Here is a 23,665-nt window from a genome sequence, read left to right on the forward strand (position 1 = left end):
GGCTCCTGGTCTTGACTGGAGTTAGATTCTCAGAAAGAGATAGCCTTTTGGAACAGATATGAAGCTTTAAAAAAATTTCTGGGGAAACACTAGAAAAAGCTTTTTCCCCATTGGGGTGGGGTGGGGGAGGTGGTGGTGGAGAGTGTGGGAGCGGGCATGGGCGGGTACGCCTCTGAATGGCACCCCCAATTGAGGGCGTGCTGCCGTTTTACGTGGGCAGGCCAATTAAGGCCCACCCAACGTGATGTCCGTCAGGAAGCGCTATGCGCTCCCTGCATGGGCAAGGGGGGTGGTGGGATTCCCTCAGCCGGGAGTGCGCTTTTTGGCGCATGTGCATGAAGGAACACACAGACCTCCCTAAGTGCTGCCTCAGGGAGATCGGCTCAGAATTAAAAGTTTTAATAGAAATGAAAAAAAATTCCCTGACATGCTCTCTCATGCGACACTGTCACATGAGTTGGGACATGTCCATAACTTTTATTGAAATATTTGATAAAAAGTTAAATACCCTCACGAAACATCATCCCGCTGGTGGATGAGGTTTCATGCTTTTCTGAAGCCAGGCAGGGCTCCTGGCCTATCTGCCAACCTTAAGGTTGGACGGGCAGGTCCATTAATGACCTTAATTGCTTTCTAAATGGCCTCGCTAGGCTGTTGACAGGTTGGTGGGCGTGCAGCTGACTCGACTGCCCTCTGCCGCCGACCTGAATGGAAATGATGCGGGGTGACGTCAGGAGTTCCACCCGTTGTCACCCCACATAATTTTCCGTGTTGGCGAGCGGGCCCCGCCCCCACTCGCTGACAGGAAGATCCTGCCCATTAATTTCAGCCACTTTTGTGGCACCAATGGGACCTTCGGCAGTAACACAACTGATGGAGGATTCGATGCTGGCGGCATTTTGAAACCGTTTAGATATAGGTCACAAGCATCAACGCAAAAGAAGAACCACAAACAAAAGAAATGAGGCTAGAGGCTCTTTTGGTAGTCCTAACAGACGACAGGAATTGGGTAAATATGGCAGGAGAATAAACATCAGGAGGACCCAAGGAATGGTAAACAGGTGTTTCAGATGTGACTCGAAATATCATTATGCAATAAATTATCCAAAACGGAATAGCAGGGTTTTTGAAACGACACCTGGCAAGGAAGAATTGAAAGGGGAAGATGGCGATACTGAGCAGTCAGAAGGAATTGTACTGGCCACCAGTAGCTTTAGTCCGGTAATAGGTGTTCTACTTGCAGATTCATTCAGTTTTGCTATATTAGACAGTGGGTTTATGTCCACAGTCTGTGAAGTGGATTTGTTGAAGTGTTCCCTGGATTCTCTAAATAGTAGAGACTGAAGTAAGGTTAAGGAATATGAAAGCTCTACTTACTTCGGGTTTGGAGACGATAACATGTTATAGTCACTAAAAAGAGTGGTAAATAGCTGGGGTAAACCATTTTATCTGCACAGATGTAGTATCCAGTGAAATACCCTTACTATTGAATAAGCTGCCTATGAAAAAGGCCCAAATGAAATTAGATATGGAACACGATAATGCAATTCTTTTTGGGAAATCTGTAGATTTACAGTTTACACAATCGGGACATTATTGTATCCCCTTTAACAAGGCCTAACATGTTAAAGAATTGTTGATGACATCAGGGATAGAAGTTTAAAGGAAAAAAGGCAAATTGTTTCAAAACTACATCGGCAGTTTGCCCATCCATCTTCTGATGGTTGGGGGCTACAGTCCCTATCAATTAGTTTATGGGAGAAAACAAAAATACCTTTGGTGATGTAGGATCATCCTTGGAAGGGACTACGATTAGTTTAACTTTTTCTGAGCACCTGAATGCCCGGCATGCAGGGAGAAAGGCATTTATCAAGGCTGAGGTTTTGGAGAAAATTTGGCACCGCATAAGACCATCAGAAATATACTTTAATTCGGGGAACATAGTATATTACAAAAGAGAAGGACAGAATGAGTGGAAAGGCCAGGGTAGGATTATAGGCAGTGATGGAAAAACAGTAATTTTACAACACAGCAATCAAACTGTTAGTGTACATTCTTTGAGGCTAATTGGCATTGTTACAGATTGGAGGGGGATTAATTTAAACAGCCCTGAATTCTCCACTTACTACCCACCTTTGATTTCTGATTTCCCTGTTTATAAGTGGTGGTGTATTTTCCACAACTCTTCAGTTTTGGAGTGATCCAATCCTCTATTAATAACCCCACAGCAAACTCAAGATAGGGCAAAATAAGAGGGGTAGTTTATTTTACATACACACACAAAATGTGGGAAGGGGTTTTGCAACATCTGCCCCTTTTGTACTATAAAAGAAGGATAAAGGAAAGAAAGGGGTACAGGGCAAAACCATGATAAAAATAAGAAGCATGGTTTCATGTGAGCCCAAAGTTCAGAATCAATGTCCAAGGAAGACTTTTCAGGTGGTTTTGTCTGGCAGAATTCCTGGACTTGGTCCTAGGAACTCGGTTGCAGGCAGAGTCTGTTGAAGATACAGCAAAGTATTCTTGTATCGTGGGTATTAGTTCACTCTGTAGGTGAAATACTGCATTAATTCTGGAGATCAGACTTGGAGAGAGATGGAGGTCAGAGGCAGGCTGCTAGCCTGGAGCAGTGCTCCTCTTCTGAAGTCATGGACTTGGGAAAGGGACTCTGACTGTAGGAGGGAGAGATTGTGTAACAGTGGTCCAGAAAGAGATTGGAGGGTGAGTAGAGGTCATGGTTTGACAAGAACAAGGACCATAGAACAGACTAGGAATGCAACTTGATGTAAAAGCCCTTATAACCTAACAGTTTTAGTGGCTGCTAACAAGTTGCTAAAGGATGTCAAACAAAAATGTTGGAAAGTATTTGGTGTATACACTGAAATATCCAGACAGCCTTATCACACAAGTGAATATGCACAGAAAAGGTATTTCCAGATGGCACATATAAGGCTAAAGCTAGACTAGCAGCTCAGACTTTTGAAGAGAGGCTTGTTAATCAAGATGTCAGAGTGGACTCCCCCACTGCAAGAAAAGTGAGCTTTAAGATTTTTTTCCTTAGCTCTTTTAGCAAGATATTCCTGGGAATTTAAACCAATAAAGATAAAAGCTGTATTTTTTCAGGGTGAGAAATTTCAAAGGGAAGTGTTTTGAAACCACTTAAAGAAGCTGGTGATATAGAAGGGAAACTGAAAATTGAACAAGTGCGTTTATGGGTTAAATGATGCGTCAAGGGTATGGTATTTCTCAGTTAGGTCCTTCCTGCTGAAAACGGGTTGTATTCAGCTAAAAAGCAGACCCAGCAATGTTCTATTGGTCTCACAAGAAGAAACCAGCAGGCATCTTTATGATGCATATTGATGATTTTCTGTGAGGAGGTTGTGCAGAATTTGAGCAATGGGTGATAAATAAAATAGAAAAGGAATTTAAGGTTTCAAGTCAGGCTTTGGGGGCCCATAGATCTACAGGGTTAGGCGTTAAACAGCATAACCTTGAATCAACAGTCTTATTTAGAAAATGTCAATCACATCCCAATAAATTAGCCAGGTCCTCACAAAAAGAGTATCCTACATCCAAGGAAGAAATAGAGCAATTAAGAAGTTTGATTGAGCAGTTGAACGGTTGTGCACTCAGACTAGACCTGATGCAATTATGACATATTGGAACTGAGCACTTTGATGAAATATGCTACAGTTGGAGAAGTTCTGAGAGAAAATACAACATTAAAGAAATTAAATTCGGAGAAATGCACACTCAAGTTTCTAGCCTTGAGTGATCCAGAAGATATGAGGTTAGTCATTTTTACCAGTTCTGTGGAAGGGTCATGAGGACTCGAAACATCAACTCTTTTCTTCTCTGCCGATGCTGCCAGACCTGCTGAGTTTTTCCAGGTAATTCTGTTTTTGTTTTAGTCATTTTTAGCGATGTTTCACAAGCCAATCTTTGGGATGGATATTCTAATACAGCAGGATTGATAATATCCTTGGTGGGGAAGAATAACAGTTATTGTCCATTGGCCTGGGAAGCAAAGAAAATAAAAAGGGTAGTTAAAAGCACCTTAGCTGCAGAAACCCTGGCTATATTGGAAGTGATAGATATAGGATTTTGCTTATCAAACATTTTGAGGGACATCCTATACAAGGGAAATTCTGAGAAAAGTTTGCCTATTGAATGTTATGACGCTAGCATTCTCTATTGGATAATGTACATTCCACGAGGAGTGTGATTGAGAAAAGGTTAAGGATTGACCTTGCTAGCATAAAAGAAATATTAGAAAAGAAATTGTTAGAGCTCCTGGAAGAGGGACATCTTGTACTACAAGGCGTTATAACAAATGTGGCAAATCATTTTTTTCTTTGATTTATTTTGAAATTATTTGAGTGTGTTATAAAATTATTGTTTAAAGAAAGAAAAAATCTGTTAATAGTATGTTAATTATATTGTTAAGAAATGCAGATGAAGGGCATTGTTTAATTAGTACTTTGAGCACATATAAATAGGGCACAGCTGGGACATTGTGGGGAAGAGGAGAGCTGTGAGACAGGACAAAGTCAATAAACTCTCTCAGTAAAGATTATTTTTGGTTTTGATTTCATCAACTGGCTTAGATTCTATTAACACTCCTTACCTGTTGCTATGATCTCTTGATGATGATCTTAAATTTGTCCTCACCAGTTACTGCTCACTTTGCAGTAAAAATATATTTCCCTGATGTATCTTATCAAAATCTTTCATTATTTTGGGCACGCCCATCACATCTCCTCTTTAACCCTCTTTGATCTTATGAAAATAGTCCAGATTTTCTTGTCAACTTTCTTCCATAGTTGCTCTACATCTCAATTTCTTAAAACTCACCTTTTCACCCAAGCTTTTTTTGGTAACCTTTGCCAAATTCTCTGCCCCGGCCCAAAGTTCTGATCCTCTGTAAATTGTCCAAAGGTGCTATGTGAATGCACAAAAGTGCTGTTGTTCACAATGTAAAAAAAAGACCAGAGAGAAGAGAGAAAGGAGCCAATCATATTTGTGGAGAATGCTCTTCAAAAGCTTAATGGATTTTGTTTTTTTCCAAGCAGGGGAATTACTGGGCATCAGGTTCCAAAAGATAACCCAGTCCTGAAACACCCTGAAAAGGAAAGCTAACATGGAGAATGATGTCATTAACCTCATTGTACCCGAAGATTTGAAGAGCGAGTACTACGGCAGCTTGGACAATGAGGAGGACAACCCTGAGGATGGAACCTTTATGGCAATGCAGGAGGTGGATGATGCTTTTTTCTAACATTTCAATTTATCCACAGGAAGCCTTCATGTGCTGATCATTTTAGCAAAGAATGCAATTTTTTTTAAGTAGGATGGCAGATTGTGTGTAGAGTTTAACTGGCCCAAGTTGATCCATTTCTGACCTTCATCATTCTAGATTCTCCATTTTATTGTGGCCATTAATCAACACCTGACTCCTAGCTCGCTTTATATTTTTGTATCCTCTGCGCAGGTGGGCTTGTATAGGCTGTGCACACTGCACACTCCTGCTTCCAGTAACCTGGATATTTTTCATGAGTGAGGCTCGACAATGAGTCCTGACAAGCTATTCTAACATTGAGGGCGTCACAACAGAGACCAATCCTCTTCCAACATCCACACCTTCCACAATAGGCCGCTAGCTAGTCATTAAGAATAGGAAATCTGGCTGCTTTCTTTCCCCGCTATTCCCTAATCCAGGTGCATTGAGGTCAATGCCTCAACTGCTATGATCAGCAGAGAGGTACATGTTAGGGTACTTAACACGGTTTAAAAAAAGGATCATCCTTACAATTTGATTATATTTTTTGAAGAATTTATCAAGATGATGAACAAGGGGAAGCCTGGTAGATATTGTCTACATAGAGTTCTAAAAAGCTTTTGACAAGTTACCGTACAAGAGGCCTCTCTGCAAGACTAGGCCTCTAGTGTGAGTCATAATATCTTGAGATGGATTGGCAACTGACTGGAAGGACATAGGTAAAAAGTAGCAATAAATGCATTTGAATCTGTTCGGAAACGAGTCACCATCATATCCTGCAGAGATCTACTTTCATTTTATTTTTTATTGATTTTTTACTGCTTCTATTGATGATCTAGAGTTGGGGACATGATTTGCAAATGATACCATGATCTGTATCAGGACTGTAGATGACGCTTGACTGCTTCAGGCAAATTTGGATGAGTTGAGGGAATGGACTTGTGACTGATAAATTATGTTCAATTTGGATAAGTGCAGCGGCAGGGTGAATAATTAACATGCAGCTTCCTTCAAGGAAAATGTATTCTAGAAGGTGGAGAAGGAAAGAGATCTGGGCAATCTAGCACATACATCTCTAAAGGTACAGGAACAATACCCAGAAGTGATAGCTACAGGAAATAGGGCGTATGGGCGCATTCATAGGATAATTCATAAGACAGAGAATGCTAGTTTGTTCTCGTACATGTCCTTGGTCAAGCCTCAGTTGCAGTACTGCAAACTGTTTTGGTCCCCTCGTTGGTGGGTGATTTAGAGGTTTTGGAAAGGGTGTAGATGAGGGCTACGTAATTCCCAATACAAAACATCCTAGTTATCAAGATCATTTTGGTCTTTATACTTTAGAGAGTGGTAGATTTAAGGGTGATTCCTCCACCCTATTGAAGCACCTTTATCAAAGTTATAAATTCCACCCTACCTGAGCATGGCTGTGGTCAACTATCACTCCTCATCCTCTTCAATCCATCTGTAGCCTTTGATACTGTTGATCACACCATCCTCCTCCAAGCCTCTCCTCCATCACCCAGCTGGGTGGAACTGCCCTCCCACGGTTTCACTCTCATCTATCCAGTCAGAGAGTCACCTGCACTGGCTTCTCTTCCTACTCCTGCATCTGGGGCAGAATTTTCCCATTGGTGTGTGGGAGCGGGACCCACATGCCGACACGTAAAATGACACGCAGTGACGTCGGGCAAGCGTCCTGATGTCACCGCGCGGCATCGCGATATTTCGTTGGGCGGAAGAGTGATGATATCCGATATGCGCCCGCCATTAATTAACGGGCTGCTTAAGGCCGTTGAGGCAACAATCGATGGTGATTTTTCGGCGCCCATGTGATCTTTGAGTCGTTGAACATGTGCAATGGGCAGGCGGGCAGGAGACATTTATATAAGCTTCATCCACAGGCAGAAGAAAAGGGCTCAGTGTGGTTGCGAGTGTGCTCTGTCAAATATTTAATTTGCAAAGTTACTGATTCTTGCCTGTGTCAGCTGCAATACTTCAAAATGCATACCAGCTACTTGGTCTGGACTCACAACCTTCAGGTCAGCACTCTGCAGTGAGGAACTGTTTCTGGGCCTGCAGGTTTCAGGAAGCCTTCCCAGAGCCTGGGAATGGGAGTTGAATCTCCACTGGAAGCACCTCTTCTGAGGAGGAAGGGAGGGCTAGAAGGGGGAGGAGACCAGGAGTGCACATTCAGCCTCCAGGGGAGCCACCTTTGGGAGGAGAGGCGCAGGCACAAGGAGCGCAGGATAAAGAGGTAGTCCAAGGCACAAGGGGCCGCAGAAGACACCACTATCCTGCTGCCAGTGTATACAGGTGATGAAGCAGCTACCTCAATATGTCTGAGGTGCAATGCTGAAGGAGGCTCTGTCTCTCAAGGGAGGCAGTCAACTATATCTGTCAGATGATTGGGCCTGAGATCCTCCCTAACTGTGTGGGCGGACACCCCATGCCAGCGGCTCGAAAGTTCACAGCTGCCCTCAACTTCTAAGCCTCTGGCTCCTTCCAGGAATCGATGGGTGATCTTTGCGGTGTCTCCCAATCAGCTGTCCACACTTGTGTCAAGCAGGTTACAGACGCTCTGTTCAGATGGGCATTGACCTTCATCCACTACCACTGGGACCAGGCAAGCCAGACACAGCGAGCCAGAGGCTTTGCAGCCATTGCTGGATTCCCCCATGTCCAGGGTGCTATAGACTGTACACATGTGGCCATCAAGGCGCCAGCAGGTGAGCCCGGTGCCTTTGTCAACAGGAAGGGCGTCCTGTTCGGATAGTGTGTGATCACAGGATGCAGTTTCTACAAGTCTGTGCAAGGTACCCCACAATGCCTACATCCTCAGACACTCCCAGGTGCTCCAGCCCGGCTGGATGGATGGCTGCTGGGTGACAAGGGTTATACCCTCAGAAGCTGGCTCATGATGCCTCCTCGCCATCCAAGAACAGGAGCTGAGCAGCGGTACAATAGGAGCCAGGCCTCCACAAGGGCTGTAGTGGAGAGAGCCATCGGTCTTCTCAAAATGTGTTTCCGATGCCTGGACTGTTCAGGGGGCGCACTGCATTACCTCCCAGATCGTGTGTCACTGATAGCAGTTGCATGCTGCGCTCTCCATAATTTGGTGCTGGAAAGGGGGGCGCTGTGGATGAAGAGGACGTAGACGCAGTGACTGCAGCTGTACATGATGAGTCCAGCAGTGAGTCCGAGGATGAGCACGCACAGGGAAATGCTGAGGGGTAGATGTTGACCCGGGCATACTCCAGGGAGGCAGGAACTCCAGGGAGGCTTTAGTCCAACAAATCTTCAGCTAGCACACCACATATGGGCCTCCAGGACAAGCCTGGGCTGTAGGCTCCATACTCGATACCTGAGTGCAAAATCTGCCTGGTTAGGAACATTAACTAAGGGCCTTGTCAATAAAGCTCAGTGTCCCACAAATCACTCATAACATTATTGGTAACCTCCCATCTGCAGAAGAAAAGAGGCACCCTCAGCCATGGTGATATGTCTGAATTTAATGGTATAACAAAAGGAACTTAAGAGAACAAAATCACAAAGGTGTTCAACATCACACCAACTCATAAAGACCTCATTGCGGGCCAACACAAAAGCACCAGTGATGAACCTATGGTGTGCCTAAGGTGCCTTAAATTTATTTTTTTAGGTGCTACATCTTGGCGCGGACCCCTCGGTGGTAGTGGCATCTGTGGCAGCCTACTCACTCTGCTGTCCTGTTAGCCTTGATGACCTTGGCGATCGTCCTCTGGCCCGTGGAGCCTGTGCTGGCCCCACCTGGGGGGGAAGCTGCCAGTTCTACAGCTGGCATCTTCTCAGTCGTTACAGCCTCACTGGATGCAACGGTCACTGGCAGAAGAGCTGGTGCCCTCATCCGGAGCACCCTGAGAGGAGCCCGCAGAGAAGACAGGCAGCTGCTGTGCCAAATTGAGGTCGCTTCGAACCTCCCTGCTCACTGTGGATGGATGGGCACCGAGCTGGGAAACTTGATGTGGGAGACCATCTCCCACCCACCCACCCCCGCTCCCACTCCACCCACCCACCAGCCAGAGAATTCTGCAAATGGAGTTGCATCTAGAGCCCCCCCAAGGATCTATCCTTGGCCCCGACCTATTTCTCATCTACATGCTGCCTCTCAGCTATATAATCTGAAACCATGTCCAGCTCCAAATGTACACTGATGACACCCAGCTCTACCCCTCCATCATTTCCCTTGATCCCTCTACTGTCTCTGATTTGTCACCTGATTTCCTGACACTGGATGTAGAAATTTCCTCCAACTAAATAGCGGGAAGACTGAAGCTGTTGCCTTCAGTCCCTGCCACAATTTCTGTTTCCTCGGCACCAGCACTATCCCTTTTCCGCCATTGGTGGCCATGGTATTAGCTGTCTCAGCCCTAACCTCTGGAACTCCCTCCCTAAGCCTCTCTGTCCCTCTACCTTGCTTTCCTCCTCTAAGATGTTCTTTAAATCCTGCCTCTTTGACCTAATACCCCATGATGTGGCCCAGTGTTAAACTTTGTTTGATAAGGTTCCTGTGAAGTTCTTTGGGATGTTTTACTATGCTGCAATGTTAAAGGCGCTATATAAATACAAATTGTAGTTACCCTCTCACGTCCATTCCCTTTTTCTCACCCTCATTTAATTTTATTGGCAGTCTTTGTTCCTCCGGGCATTTTTTATTTTGGCTGTCCAAGTAGGCCACCTTTCACTCTTTCTCTTACTTGCATTCCCTTAATGTTGAAATCAAGACTTATCCCATCGACTCCCACTCTCACTCACTTTCTCCCAGGAACCAACAACAACTCGTATTTATATAGCGCCCTCAATATAATGAAACATCCCAAGGTGCTTCACAGGACCATTATCAAACAAAATTTCACACTGAGCCACACAAGGAGATATTAGGTCAGATGATGAAAAGCTTGGACCAAGAGGTAGGTTTTAGATGAAGAAAGAGAGGTAGAGAGGCGGGAAGTTTTAGGGAGGGAATTCCACAGCTTGGAGACTTGGCAATTGAATGATGGAGCGATGAAAATCAGGAATGTGCAAGAGACCAAAATTACAAGAGCATAGACACGTCAGAGGATTGTGGAGCTGGAGGAGATTACAGAGGTAGGGAGGGGCAAGGCCACGGATGAATTTGAAAACAAGGATGTCAATTTTAAAGTTGAGACATTGCTTAACCTAAAGCCAATGTGGGTGAGTAAGCACAGGGGTTGATGGGTGAATGGGATTTGGTGCAAGTTAGAACACAGGCTGCAGAATTTGGACTGATCTCAGGTTTGTGGAGGGTAGAATGTAGGAGGCTGGTCAGGAGGGTGCAATGGGATGATCAAGCCTGGAGGTACCAACTGAGCCATAGTTGACACACAGTTTAAAATTTAAAAAGCATGATCTTGTCTGAATTGGGACATCTCATGGTTCCTAAAGCTGAACTCACTTTCACATTCCTCTGCTTAGGCCAATAATGAACCCAAAGAAATAACAGCAAGTCCAAAGACAGGAGAAAAAAATCTCTTTTTCAGTGATGGGAAAACCAGAATTGGTGAGTTTTATGCCACCTGTGTTATGATGTGACAGATGATGTGTGCCAGGTGGACCACATGCACAAGGGAAATTTGGTTGCGCTATCACAATGGTTTTGCAATTTGTATTTATTGTGAGATGTGTGCACTGAATTCAGAAGTAATAAGTCTACCAAGACCTTTGGAGATTTTAAAAATTAAATTAAAATATTTATTTGCAAAATATAAAAGATTTCAAGCACATACATAAGAATAATTAAGACTAAGACATAAGAATAAGACAATTATTACTGTAATAATTCCTAAAATTCCTAATTAACCTAACTCCCAGTTACACTCCCTTTAAGGCAACGGTCCAAAATAGATTTTAGATTTAAACTAGGCTCAGCAAGTTAACACACTACTCTGGACAAAGGAATTCCAAATGACTTCTGCAGCTTCAGTTCTATTTGAAAGCAGACTTATGCACAAATGCTGGGGGTTTCATTAAGGCTTTTCATACACCCCTGTTAGATCTTACATGGCCTTCTGATACATAGCCTTTCATTCTCCTTTAAATATGTTTCTCTCTTAATATGTAAATTCTATTGTTCCATACGCCTTTGAAACTGTACCTCCATCATAATATAAAAATGTTCATGTTGTCACTATGTATTGTCAGTAACCTTTGGGAAAAATAACCACATTTCTTAGCCTTGCTTATCTGGCTAGTTGTAAACAGACTGAAATCCTCTTGAAATCCAAATATCCCTTAATTTATCTAAAAATGCATATCCCCTTCACACCTTAGATGCTAACCTAGCATCTGTGTTTACTCATTAGCATGTCAAGCATCTAGCTTCTTTTGATGATATAAACTTGCAGTCTACTTGACTCAAATGTAATTAACTCACACAGACAGAACCAACTAAACTTATCCTCATAATTGTACTTTACAATAAACCAGAAAAATATGAAAAATATTATACTTTCATGGCACCTGATTTATGATGTTCATTTATTGGCAAATTTGCTTGGGGAGAATGGTTTTCTGCTGGTTTTAGTTTGGGAAGGGTGCAAAATGGAGGTGTTGAAGAGTGGAATAAAAATTACACTGATTATTCCATTGTTCCATGTCTTTATAACGTGTTATGCGTATCTCGCTCTACATTGCCCCATCGAACACTCCCAGGTAAAGAATAACACACCAGGCACAGAGAATAATTGCTTCCATTTGTCCATGAGTATGCTTCTTAATTTCCAGTCTTTGGTAAACACTTCTGCTCCATTTGTGCCACAATCACACTTCTCAAACCAAACCATCCTTTGTAAGGTCAGTGAGTTTGACATGTTTGTCACTCAGTGGCCACGTGTGGGCAGTTTAATGTGCTGGAGCTCCACTGGCTGTTAATTGATTGAGACTGTCCCAAATTATTTCACTCAAAGCAATCTGAGAGTTATCCTTTAACTCCCGCTCAACTAGGTTCATATTTCAGTCCCAGCTAATTACATTAGCATTTAACTTTGTGCGTTCTGCAGTAAGGACTTAGCAATTGGTCAAGGTCTGGCCTATAGAAAGGAAACATTAAAACACTTTTGTACTATTATACATTTATTCAGATTATGTCCTGGTGTGGGAAGAGGAGCTACCAAAGGAATCTGAGAAACTGAGAGCTGAAAATATGGATATTGCCAGGGAAAAGAGCCAGAAGTCCAAACTAATGAAAGACATGGAGAAGGGCACAAGGTGGAGAAATACATTTCTGAAGAACCTCAAGAAAAGTGGCCTGCTCATTGAAATGGTAGGTCGGGGGAGGTGGGGGTGGGATTATTGGAGAGCGTAGGTTGGGGAGGAGTGTTGGAGAGGGTAGGTGGGGGTGATGGTTTGGAGAGGGTGGATTGGGGGGTTGATGTGTCAGTGAGGGTAGGTCGGGGGGATCAGAGAGGGTGGATCATGTGTGTGTCAGAAAGTGTAGATTTGGGAGGTTGGTGTGTCAGAGGGGGTCAGTTGGGGGAGTATGTTGCAAAGGGCAGGTTGGGCGGGGCATCAGAGAGGGTAGATTTGGGAGGTTGGTGTGTTGGGGAGGGTAGATTTGACAGAGGTGTTGGAGAGGGTGGGACAGAGAGGGTAGGTTGAGGGGTATGTTAGAGAGGGCAGATTGGCAGGTGGGTGTTGGAGAGGACAGGTTAGTGGGGTTTGTTGGGAGGATAGGGTAACCTGCGTTGACAGAGGCAGGTTAGGGAGCTGTGATGGATGAGGTTGGCTGGAAACCTGTTCCATGGATCTGGTTAAGTGATGCTGCAGAGGGTAAATGTGAAACTTCCCCTCTCTTCTCTCTATGTCCTGGTCAAAAGGTGAGTACGTGAGGACCTGCATCATTGCTTCACTCACTATTACGCAGTCCCATCTCGCAGCTCACAAATAACTTTTTGAAGAAAACAAATCATTTTAAAATTATTCAAAGCTTCTTAACATTTCCAATTCTACATTTGAGCTCCATTATAGAGCAGGAGCAGAGGGGTTTTGTTGGGTAAACTGTGTTCTTTTTGGCAAGTAGAACTCTTGTCAATTAGTTGTATAACCTGGCTCTGTATCAAGCTAAATACTTTTTTAAACACCTCCCATTGATCATAGGTCATTTTACCCATTAATAGATTTGTCCAGTTTACTGTGGACAGTCCCTGTCTCATCCCATTACCTAAGATATCCTAATAGCTGTTTCATGTTTCTCACTTTTAAATACTACATTGAATCTGATCATATTATGATCACTATTTGTTGAATGTACATGTGCCAATAGACCATTAACTAAATCTGGCTCATTACACATTACTATGTCTAAAATGGCCTGTCCACTTGTTGGTTTTAGGACATATTGTCACAGAAAACTCTCTTGAAAGCACTCAAGAAATTCACTACCTTTCAGACATGTCTCATTATCCCAATCTATAAGAATGTTAAAATCCCTTCCTAAAGCCAATCTGCCCTTGCTACCTCCTCACTTCAGGTACAATTTCCTAACAGGGCATTGGTGACCATGGACTTCCATTAGATTGGTCCAAGATTATGCTTGGCAAAGCACTGCAGTGGTATGCCATTACCTTCTGTAATATGGCTGACCAGGAAACTCTCCCCCTCTTACCACCTGCCATCAGGTACATTGGAAGGATTTACAGGCTGATAATCAATCTGTTTGGCCATGTTATGAACACATATTCCATAGCCATCAAGTCTTGGAGTGGGACCTGAATCCAGAGCTTCTGGCCCAGAGGTAAGGACGCTACTGCAGCATCACAAGGCCTCCCGCCCTTGCTGCATGCTTGTCCAATCTTCGCATTTATACAACTGACCAGCTAGTCCCAAGGTGTCTATACAAACCTGATGCTACAGTCTTAAATGAGTTGAGATACAGATCAGTCATGATCTAATCGAGTGACAAGACAGGCTCGTGAAGCTGAATGGCATACTCCTGTTTCTATGCTTCCCATGTTAAGTGTCATCACTATTGTAATATAGGCAAACACAGCAGCTGATGTGCACATAGAAAAATTTCACAAGCACCAAAGAGATGAATAAGCAGCTAATTAGTTTCTGTTGAGAAATCTCTGGGCAGAATTTTGCCGTCGGCGAGCAGGGGGTGGGGCCCGCTTGCCGATGCGTAAAATGACGTGGGATGACATTGGGTGGAACCCCCGACATCATCCCACCCCATTTAAATTTTCAGGAAGGCGGGGGAACAGCAAAATCAGCCGTGGGCCCGCTGACCTGTCAATGGTCAATTGAGGCCATTGACAGGACAATTAAAACAATTAAAGGACCTGCCCGTCCAACCTTAAGGTTTGCGAGCAGGCCAGGAGCCCCAGCGGGCAATAGTAAAAACATGAAACCTCATCCACCAGTGGGATGAGGTTTCATGTAGGGTTTTAAAAAGTTTAATATACTTAATATGTTAATTATGAACATGTCCCATCTCATGTGACATTGTCATATGAGGAGGACATGTTAGGGAATTTTTTTTCTATTTTTCATATTTTTCAAAGTGGAAGTGATCTCCCTGAGGCAGCACTTTGCCTCAGGGGGATGTGTGCATTCTCGCTTTTGGGGAATACACCCCGCCCGCACAGGGAGCGCATTGTGCTTCCTGCCAGATGTCATGCCAAGGCCTGCCCACATAAAATGGTGGCGGGGCCTGCTTCTCCAGCGGGGATCGGCTCCCCGCTCACCGGAGATTGGGTCGGGCCCGCCCGCCCGACAGGCAAACAGTTCTGGAATGATACTGTGAATGGACTGTTGAGGCCTCGATTTAACATCTTATCTAAAAGACAGCGTTGGGGGGTTAGATATCTTGGGTGTAGCACAAAATGGGATTTTATATAGAGACGGGTTATATATCCAGATTCTCACATTGCCCGAATTACTTCAATGAGAAAGACAATTGAGTGGAGAGTAAACTGGATCGTGGTTTCATTAGCCAGCAGTGCTGTGGAGGTGGTGGCATCGTGGCAATGTTGCTTAACTAGCAAACCAGTAGGTCAAGGCCAATGCTCTGGGGACATGGGTTCAAATCCCGCCATGGTTAGTTGGTCAAATTTAAATTCAATTAATAGATCTGGAATATAAAGTTAGTATCAGTAATGGTGACCATGGCAATTATCATCAATTATTGTAAAAACTCACCTGGTTCAATAAGTGATGGTGTATTTTCCCTGACCCTTCAGTTTTGGAGTTATCCAATCCTCTATTAATAGACCCACAGCTCAAGATAGGTAAAATAAGAAAGGTAGTTTAATTTACTCACACACAAATGGGGGAAGGAGTTTCGCAATGTCCGTCCCTTTTGCATCTATACAATAAATGAGGGATAAGGGAAAGAAAGGGGTTCAGGCAAGACCACGATAAAAATATGAATTATTTTATTATTTTTTATTCATTCATGGGATGTAGGCTTCGCTGGCTGGGCCAGCATTTATTGCCCCTCCCTAATTATCCTTCAGAAGGTGGCGGTGAGCTGACTTCTTGAACCGCTGCAGTCCAGGTGGTGTAGGTACACCCACAGTGCTGTTAGGAAGGGAATTTCAGGATTTTGACCCAGTGACAGTGAAGGAACGGCGATATATTTCCAAGTCAGGATGGTGAGTGGCTTGGAGGGGAACTTCCTGTTGGTGGTGTTCCCATCTGTCTGCTGCCTTTGTCCTTCTAGGTGGTTGTAGTCATGGGTTTGGAAGGTGTTGTTGAAGGAGCCTTGGTGAGTTCTTGCAGTGCATCTTGTAGATGGTGCACACTGCTGCTACTGTGCATTGGTGGTGGAGGGAGTGAATGTTTGTGGATGTGGAGCTGATCAAGCGGGCTGCTTTGTCCCGGACGGTGTCAAGCTTCTTGAGTGTTGTGGGAGCTGCACTCATCCAGGCAAGTGGGGAGTATTCCATCACACTCCTGACTTGTGCCTTGTAGATGGTGGACAGGATTTGGGGAATCAGGAGGTAGGTTACTTGTTGTACGATTCTTAACCTCTGACCTGCTCTTGCAGCCACAGTATTTATACGGCTAGTCCCATTCAGTTTTTAGGATAGTTGATAGTGATGGTAATGCCATTGAACATCAGGGGACCATGGTTGGATTCTCTCTTGTTGGAGATGGTCATTGCCTGGCACTTGTGTGGCGCAAATGTTATTGCCACTTGTCAGCTCAAGCCTGGGATATTGTCCAGGTCTTGATGCATTTGGGCATGGGCTGCTTCAGTATCTGAGGAGTCATGAATGGTGCTGAACATTTTGCAATCATCCTCACTTCTGATCTTATGATGGAAGGAAGGTCATTGATGAAGCAGCTGAAGGTGGTTGGGCTGAGGACACCACCCTGAGGAACTCCTGCAGTGATGTCCTGGAGCTGAGATGACTGACCTCCAACATCCACAATCATCTTCCTTTGTGCTAGGTGTGACTCCAACTCTAGTTTTGCTAGGGCTTCTTGGAGTCACGTGAGTCCAGAGTACAGAATCAAAGTCCAAGGAAGGTTCTTTCAGGTGGCTTTGTCTGGCAGAATTCCTGGTCTTTGTCCTATGATCTCAGTTGCAGGTTGAGTCCATTAAAAATGTAGCAGAGTATTTCTTGTATTCTGGGTATTAATTCACCCTGTAGATGAAATATAAGATTCTTTCTGAAAATCAAATTTGGAGAGAGATGGAGGTCAAAGGTAGGCTGCTGGCCTGGAATCTCATTCTCTTTGGAGGTTAAACTGCAACTCAAGGTAAAATTCAAGAGCTGCATAATTAAAGGAATTCATACAGCTCAAGTCTCAGTCATGTGACAAGGTGGTTTTCAGTTGAGCTATTCAGCTAACAAGGCACCCTTGCTAAACCCATTGTGCTTTGAGCAGGTAACTGAAGAACCATTAGTACAACGTTGGAGATAACGAATGTACAAACATACGAACAAGGAGCAGGAGTAGGCCATTCAGCCCCTCGGGCCTGCTCCACCATTTAGTAAGATCATGGCTGATCTGATAGTAACCTGAAGTCTGCATCCTACCTACTGCTGATAACCTATCACCCCATTGCCTACCAAGAATCTATCCACCTCTGCCTTAAAAATATTCACACTCTGTTTCCACCACCTTTTCAGGGAGAGAGTTCCAAAGACTCACAACCCTCTGAGTGAAAAAATTTCACCTCATCTCTGTTTTAAATGGGCAACTACTTATTTTTTAACAGTGACCCCTAGTTCTAGATTCTTCCACAAGCGGAAACATCCTCTCCACATCCACCCTGTCAAGACCCCTTGGGGTCGTATATGTTTCAATCAAGTCACCTCTTACGCCTCTAAACTCCAGTGGATGCAAGCCTAATCAAGGGGTGGTAGAGGGGTGGTGGCAGCATAGTGGCATTGTTGCTGGCCTGGTAATCCAGAGACTCAGGATAATGCACTGGGGAACCTGGGTTCAAATCCCATCATAGCAGATGGTGGAATTTGAATTCAGTAAAAACCTGGAATTAAAAGTCTAATGATGCTGATTGTTGTAAAAATTGTAAAAACCCATCTGGTTCACTAGTTCCCCTTGAGGGAAGGAAATATGCTGTCCTTACCTGGTCTGGCCTACATGTGACCCCAAATGCCCCCTGAACAAGGGCAATTAGGGATTGCCAATAAATGTTGGGCCAGTGATACCCACATCCAATGAGTAAAAAAAAAGTCTGTCCAACCTTTCCTCATATACCCCATTCCAGGTATTAGTATGGTAAACCTTCTCTGGACTGCTTCCAATGCATTTATCATCCTTTCTTAAATAAGGTGACCAATACTGTACACAGTACTCCACATGTGGTCTCACTAGTGCCCTGTACAACTGAAGCATTACCTCCCTTTCATATTCAACTCCCCTCACAATAAATGATAACACTCTTAGCTTTCATAATTACTCACATACTATTCTTTTGTGATTCATGCACTAGGACACCCAGATCCCACTGCACCTCAGAGCTCCGCAATCTCTCACCATTTAGATAATATGTTTCTCTATTATTCTTCCTGCCAAAATGGACAATGTTCCCTTTGCCCACTGACTTACCCTATCTATATCTGTTTGTAGCCTCCTTATGTCCTCTTCAGAAATTACCCTTCTACCTATTTTTGTGTCATCAGCAAATTTGGCAATAATCCCTTCAATCCCTTCATCCAAGTCATTTACATAAATTGTAAACAGTTGAAGTCCCACTATTGATCTCTGTGGCATGCCACTCGTTACATCTTGCCAACCAGAAAAAGACCCATTTATGCCTACTCTCTGCTTCCTGTTAGCTAGCCAGTCTTCTATCCATGCCAATGTGTTACCCCCCTACACCATGAGCTTTTATTTTCTGCAATAACCTTTGATGTGACACTTCATCAAATGCCTTCTGGAAATCTAAGAATAGTACATCCCATAGCACATGTTACTTCCTCAAAGAACTCTAAGAAGTTGGTTAAACATGATTTCCCTTTCACAAAACCATGTTGACTCTGCATTATGACCTTGAGCTTATCCAAGTGTCCTGCTATAACTTCTTTAATAATAGCTTACAACATTTTCCCTATGACAGATGTTAAGCTAATTGGCCTGTAGTTTCCTGATGTGAACGCATTGGAGAGAGTGCAGAAGAGGTTTACGAGAATGATTCCAGGGATAAGACACTTGAGTTATGAGGAAAGATTGGAGAAGTTGGGACTGTTTTCCTTGGAGAGGAGAAGGATAAGAGGAGACTTGATAAAAGTTTTCAAAATCATGAGGGGTCTGGACAGAGTAGATAGGGAGAAACTGTTCCTGCTCATAAATGGATTGAGAACCAAAAGGCACAGTTTTAAAGTGTTTTGCAAAAGAAGCAAATGCGAGGTCAGAAAATACTTCTTCACACAGCCAGTAGTTAGTGTTTGGAATGCATTGCCTGGAAGTGTCGTGGAGGCAGGTTCAATTGAGGCATTCAAGAGGGCATTGGATGATTATTTAAATTGAAACTATGTGCAGAGTTACGGGGAAAAGGCAGGAGATTGGCACTAAATTAAAATGCTCAGAGAACCAGTGCAGACATGATGGGCTGAATGGCCTCCTTCTACACTGTAACAATTCTGCGATTCTGTCTCCCTCCCTTTCTGAATAATGGAGTTACATTTTTGCTATCTTCCAATCTAATGACATCTTCCCCGAATCTAGGGAGCTTTGGAAAATTAAAACCAATTCATCAACTATCTCACTAGACATGTCTTTTAAGACTCTAGGATGAAGCCCATCAGGACCCAGGCTCCTGTCAGCCAGCAGCTCTAACAATTTACTCAGTACCACTTCTCTGGTAACTGTAATTTTCCCGACTTCCTTCCGCACTTCCATTTCCTGGTTTATAGCTGTCCCTAATAGCTCTGCCTTTGTCCAGAGCTGGGCTGGTGCAGATGTATCATCTACCAATCCCTCGTGTTGGCTTGGCTGGAATGTTTATACCGTACAAGACACATTCTAGGATGATGACAAGGTAGCCTTTGTCCATTGGAACAGCTTAGAATCTTCTAGAAGCAAGAGCATGTGATGAGCTGCAGCCATTTTTATCAACCCAGCAATTGTCCATTTTGAAATACAGAAAAAAATTATTCTATAAAGTAGCCAGGCTGACGTAGATATATATATATATATATATATATATGTAGATAATATATATATTTATCTTCCTGTCTCCTGGATGGGACATGCCTCACCCATGAGGGAAAAATGAAATTAATTCCATTTCATTTTTAAAAATATATATGTGGTCTTAAAAAGGAAGAATAGGAAGCGAGGGAGTATACATTCATTCTCTCATTCACACTGAAAAACAACAAACACACAGAGCCAGCAGGGGGAAATATCAGTTCCCTGCTGCATTCACACACAGGACAGGGGTCAGCCAATATGAGTAATTTCTTTTGGTTAAAAGGCTATAAGATCCAACTCCAGGGTACTGGGGGATCTCCAGCTGTATCAGGGTCCAGCATGTGCTGGGTTTCCTGCCAGCCCTGGGCTAGCCCACATCATGGACTGTTAGTGGGGTACCCTCCAGCGGCTCCCTGTGATTTTCCTTAAATTTCCCGAGCAGGGTGGCCACATCCTCTCACTGCACTTGGGTCAGGGTTGCTGATTGGGCATTTGAGATTCCGGGATCTGCCAGCCTGGGTTGCCTCCTGTCCTTCCTTCTCAATTGAGCCTCCCTGGTTACCCTCAGATGGGTCCATCCTTGACAGAAGCTCACCGGTTGACTGGGCTCTGGGTTCAATTTGGTTCTAACTGCACTTGAACCCCCCGGTATGGTAGTCCCAAGGACGGTGGAGTTTCAGGGTCACTGTCTTTCCCTGACCTGTTACCTTGGGGAGGGGTTGGTTCCCAACCTGTCCCATTTTGTTTGGGATACTACTGCCCTCAGGTGGCTGTTCAGCTCCTGTTGTGCTGCCCTGAAGCTCATCAACTAGGTGAAGTATCCCCCTCACAATCTGCATGTCTACTTGGGCCCTTCCCTGTTCTCCCTCTAAGGTTGGAAAGATGGTGTGGACTCGCCAGACCCCCTGCTCATCCTTTTTAGATCATTCTGCCTGGTTTGGGACCTTTCTGTGTCCCTGTTCTGTCCCATATTTTTGGGGATATTCTCATTCACAGGGGTTGGGCTAGATTTGGCTGCTGTGCCCTGCAGCTCTTCAACCGAGAGAGGCAGTTTCCTCACCAGCTCCGGGGTATTTGGGAACCTCTCGGCCTTGCCACCAAATTTGGAAAGGCGGGTTTGGGTAGCCAGATCTCCTGCGTGCCCAGCGGTGGGGCCCGCTCCTTTTGTTTTAAGTCTGGGCAGGTCCTCACCAACTGAGTATCTAATGGGGACTTTCCTGGCATCGCTCTTCTAAAAGTGAAAAGAAGGTGTCAGACCAACCTGACTTCCTCCTCTTCCAGCAGAGATACGGACTCCCCTTCTTTTTAAATTGGCTGGCCGGGTCTGGGGACTCCCTGTGCTCCCAGGGAGAAGGATTTCGCTAGTCATACTTCAAGCAAGTCCTTACCCTTCTCCTTTTTTGGGCTTCACAACCTGTTTTCTTTTAGGCTCTTTGGCCATGTGAGGCATCTCCTTCACTATTTCTTTCCCTGCTCTAGGGCTTCCCTGGTCCCTATTTAATTCTGGGATACTTGGGGAGTCTATTTCACTTTCTAGGGGCCTCCTCGGGAGCTCTTTTACTTTTACTGGCCTAATCTCAGCCTTTCTAAATCCAGGTAGCTTTCCTGGAGCCACCTTATTTATCCCTGATGGGTTCTTCTGCCTCCTGCAAGGTCTCTGAACTTTTTTCAGCCTCTGCCACACTGCAGAACTTTGCTGAAATCGTTCGGTTTGCCCAACCTCTCTGGACTGTTCTGGCTTCTCGGTTCACAGTGCTTGGGACCTCACAAGCCATTCCCCCTTAATGTAGCTAATTCCCTCTGCCTCCTTTCCATCTCCTTTTGGAATCCCCTTTCTGTTTCTTGAGCTTTTACTTTCACCTTGAGCGTCGTGTGCTGGTGAGCCCGTTCTCCCTCTAGGTCTCTTTTCAGAAATTCTTTCTCTAGTTTCCTCTTTTCCAGCTCTAACAGCCATTTTGTGGCTAGGGTAACTATCTTGAATACAGGTCTCAATCATTGTTTGCTTCTGATTCTTTTCTCTGTTCTGGGTAGGGACTGAGATCTAAATTCTACAAAAGTGTCTGGAGTACTTTGGGCTTCTTGGCTTCAGGAGAAATGTTTACCTGTGTTTTCCAGGCTACAAATCTCAATTGTCCCTGACTTAGGGGGACTAAGGTTTCACTAGTTAGTACTTCCTTTTCCATGCCCATCTTTGTAGTTTATTTAACCATGTTGCTCTAATGTGAGACTAAAAGAGTTTGCTGTGGTATGTGTACTTGCCTTATAGATAATTCTAGCCACTGAATTTTCCCCCTTTTGGTTACCAATTGACTCTTTTATCTTTAATTTGGCTCATCTCTTAACTTGGATTCTGGTCAAATTCAAATTGGATCACTCCCCGATATGAGCTCCCAATTTCTGTTACAATGGTGGTGGGGTGGAGGGGTGGTGGTGGGGGGGGGATTAATTTAAACAGCCCTGATTTCTCCCCTCACTACCCGTCTGTAAACAGAAAAGTGTTCTTGATTTTTGATTTCCCCCTTTGTAAGTGGTGGCACATTTTCATCAACTCTTCAGTTTTGGAGTGATCCAATCCTCTATTAATAACCCCACAGCAAACTTGAGATAGGGTAAAATAACAGGGGTAGTTTATGTTACACACACACAAAACACAGGAAGGGGTTTTGCAACATCCACCCCTTTTGCGTTCATACTATAAAAGAGGGATAAGGGAAAGAAAGGGGTTCAGGGCAAAGACCACAATAAAAATAAAAATGATCCTTTCACATGAGCTCAGAGTTCAGAATTAAAGTCCAAGGAATGTTCTTTTCAGTGGCTTTGTCTGGCAGAATTCCTGGTCTTGGTCCTAGGAGCTTGGTTGCAGGTTGAGTCCGATGAAGGTGCAACAAAGTATTCTTGTATCATGGGTATTAGTTCATTCTGTAAGCGAAATATAGGGTTCAAAGCAAAATACTGTGGCTGCTGGATATCTGAAATAAAAACAGAAAATTCTGGAAAAACTCAGCAGGTCTGGCAGCTTCTGTGGAGAAGGAAACAGAGTTAATGTTTCGAGTCCGTATGACTTCTTCAGAGCAAAAGAGAAGTAGAAATGTGATGGATTTTACACTGTTTAAGAGGGGATAGAGCAGCTGGAGCAAAATATGAGGATAGGGATTGGTGGGAGCTAAGGAGGAATTTGACAAGGATGTCATGGACATAGGACAAAGAGAGTGTTAATGGTAGTGTTAAAAACTAAAGAAGGTGCTGATAGTGGCATAAAGGTAAGATTGCAGAATGTGTTAATAGCAGAACAAGGGTCAGCTTGTTTTTATACAGGTGAAATATAGGGTCCTTTCTGGAAATCAGACTTGGTGAGAAATGGCGGTCAAAGGCAGGCTACTAGCCTGGAGTCTGGTTCTTTTACAAGGTATTTAACCTCCTGAAGATAAAAAACAGAATTCAAACAGGTCAAGTCTTGGCCATGTGACAGGGTGGTTTCGGGTCGAGCTATTCAGCTAACGAGGCATCCTTGTTAAAGTCTATTATGTTTTGAGCAGGTAACTGAAGGCCCATTAGTATACCGTTGGAGATGACGAGTCCCAAACAGCTCTGTCTTTGTCAAGAGCTGGCTGGTGCAGACAAATCGCCTACGAATCCTTTGCGTTGACTTGGCTGGAACATTTATACAAGTCACATTTCAGGAGGATGATGAGTAGCCTTTGTCCATTGGAACAGCTTAGA

At 44.0% G+C, this 23,665-nt stretch overlaps 1 protein-coding gene across 7 annotated transcripts in view; it reads left to right on the top strand.

Annotated features, from left to right (window-relative positions):
- The window catches only part of LOC121271063 (anoctamin-7-like), a 233,562-nt gene that overhangs the window by 37,320 nt on the left and 172,577 nt on the right, over positions 1–23,665 (top strand). For 6 of the 7 annotated variants that reach the window (XM_041176770.1, XM_041176824.1, XM_041176798.1 and 3 more), the window contains 3 exons: positions 5,073–5,257; positions 10,751–10,835; positions 12,415–12,596. In XM_041176770.1, coding sequence (XP_041032704.1) covers positions 5,141–5,257; positions 10,751–10,835; positions 12,415–12,596 — 384 coding nt within the window. In that variant the 5' untranslated portion in view covers positions 5,073–5,140. Of the gene's footprint in view, positions 1–5,069; positions 5,258–10,750; positions 10,836–12,414; positions 12,597–23,665 lie in introns of all 7 variants that reach the window. The other variant, XM_041176805.1, reaches the window with a different exon arrangement.

This window comes from Carcharodon carcharias, chromosome 2 (assembly GCF_017639515.1).
Source record: "Carcharodon carcharias isolate sCarCar2 chromosome 2, sCarCar2.pri, whole genome shotgun sequence".
NCBI lineage: Eukaryota > Metazoa > Chordata > Chondrichthyes > Lamniformes > Lamnidae > Carcharodon > Carcharodon carcharias.